Below are 1,192 nucleotides of genomic sequence, written 5' to 3'. Positions count from 1 at the left end.
TAGTAGACGAAGACATCTTTCTCAGCGAGTGCTTGATTACACCAAATTGACACCTATGCAGTTTAATAATAAAAATACCTTTCCCTTTCCTTAGCCAACTTGCTTGCAGTTAGTGTCTTACCTGTATTTCTTTGTGGGGGCTCAAACACTGAAATGGTATCATCACTTAGAAAATAAGAAATTATGAACTTCCGTTCCTTGTCAATGGGATCAGTGGTAATAAATTGCGCAAGAAACCGCAGTATATTGCTTTCGAGGCCTTGTCTATGATGACAGAAGCAAGAGAGGTAAATGACAGACAGTGATTCACTGGTCCTTCTTTCATCTGAACATACATTGCCTTGTTATTTGTAAAAAATAATATAATGTAAGATAGTCTTGACCAAATTTTTAATGTCAGTTTAAGCCCTAGGGAGACCATGCCATTAGTTAATGAGTTCATTTGCCTGTCTAAAGCTATTTATTTTGGGGGGGGGGGGACTGAACTGGCCAATCTATAATACCAAAACTTTAGGGATCTGTATTAATGTTAAGTTTTAAAACTTGTTCTATTGTTATATGTGTGACAAAAAGCAGTATAAAATGTTATAATTATATACAAAGATTTTTAAAAGTGGTGCTTCAGTACCATTTCTACTCTACATCAAATGAGAAGCCCATTTTTTTTTAGGATACTGGAGTGATTTGGTAGAAGTCACAACTGTACAGAACGTTGCAAATCTAGGCTTTCTCTGCATTAGGCACTAACATTTTCCCATGCAAACCATATTAATCTAGATATAGAAATTCTAGAAAAGTATAACAAATCCCAGAACCCCTTGTAAATTTAAAGAGAACCGCTAGGTAGCACAGAGTAGCAGTAACTACACAAGAGATGCAGGAAAAGCAAATGTGAATGCAAGAAGAAGAAAGGGTACATTTTTTCCTGTACCCATGCCTAAGCGTTACTGGAATTCTCATGGGTTATTTGATTTTTGTGGTTCTTGGGGTTTTTTCTGGAGGGGGATGGGTTTGGAGCAAAATGTTTAGGGTTCATAAAACCCTATATATTTATTCTGAACAGATAAGAACCTACATTCTGATATTGTCTGATTTACAGGAATGTTAAGTATTGTGAAGCCTATCGTATATACATTTACAATTAGCATACATGCTCAGAGTTGTAGGGAATAAACATCTTTTTAAAATAATA

General features: G+C 35.4%; 1 protein-coding gene across 1 annotated transcript in view; it reads right to left on the bottom strand.

The window, feature by feature from the left end:
* The window catches only part of EFHC2 (EF-hand domain (C-terminal) containing 2), a 74,253-nt gene that overhangs the window by 28,086 nt on the left and 44,975 nt on the right, over positions 1-1,192 (bottom strand). The window contains exon 9 of the mRNA XM_015409801.1: positions 122-264. Within this exon, the coding sequence (XP_015265287.1) occupies positions 122-264 (143 nt within the window). The remainder of the gene's footprint in view (positions 1-121; positions 265-1,192) is intronic.

The sequence above is a fragment of the Gekko japonicus genome, unplaced genomic scaffold (genome assembly GCF_001447785.1).
Source record: "Gekko japonicus isolate JY-2015 unplaced genomic scaffold, Gekko_japonicus_V1.1 scaffold4, whole genome shotgun sequence".
NCBI classification, from domain to species: Eukaryota; Metazoa; Chordata; class Lepidosauria; order Squamata; family Gekkonidae; genus Gekko; species Gekko japonicus.
This window is presented reverse-complemented; position numbering and strand designations above follow the sequence as displayed.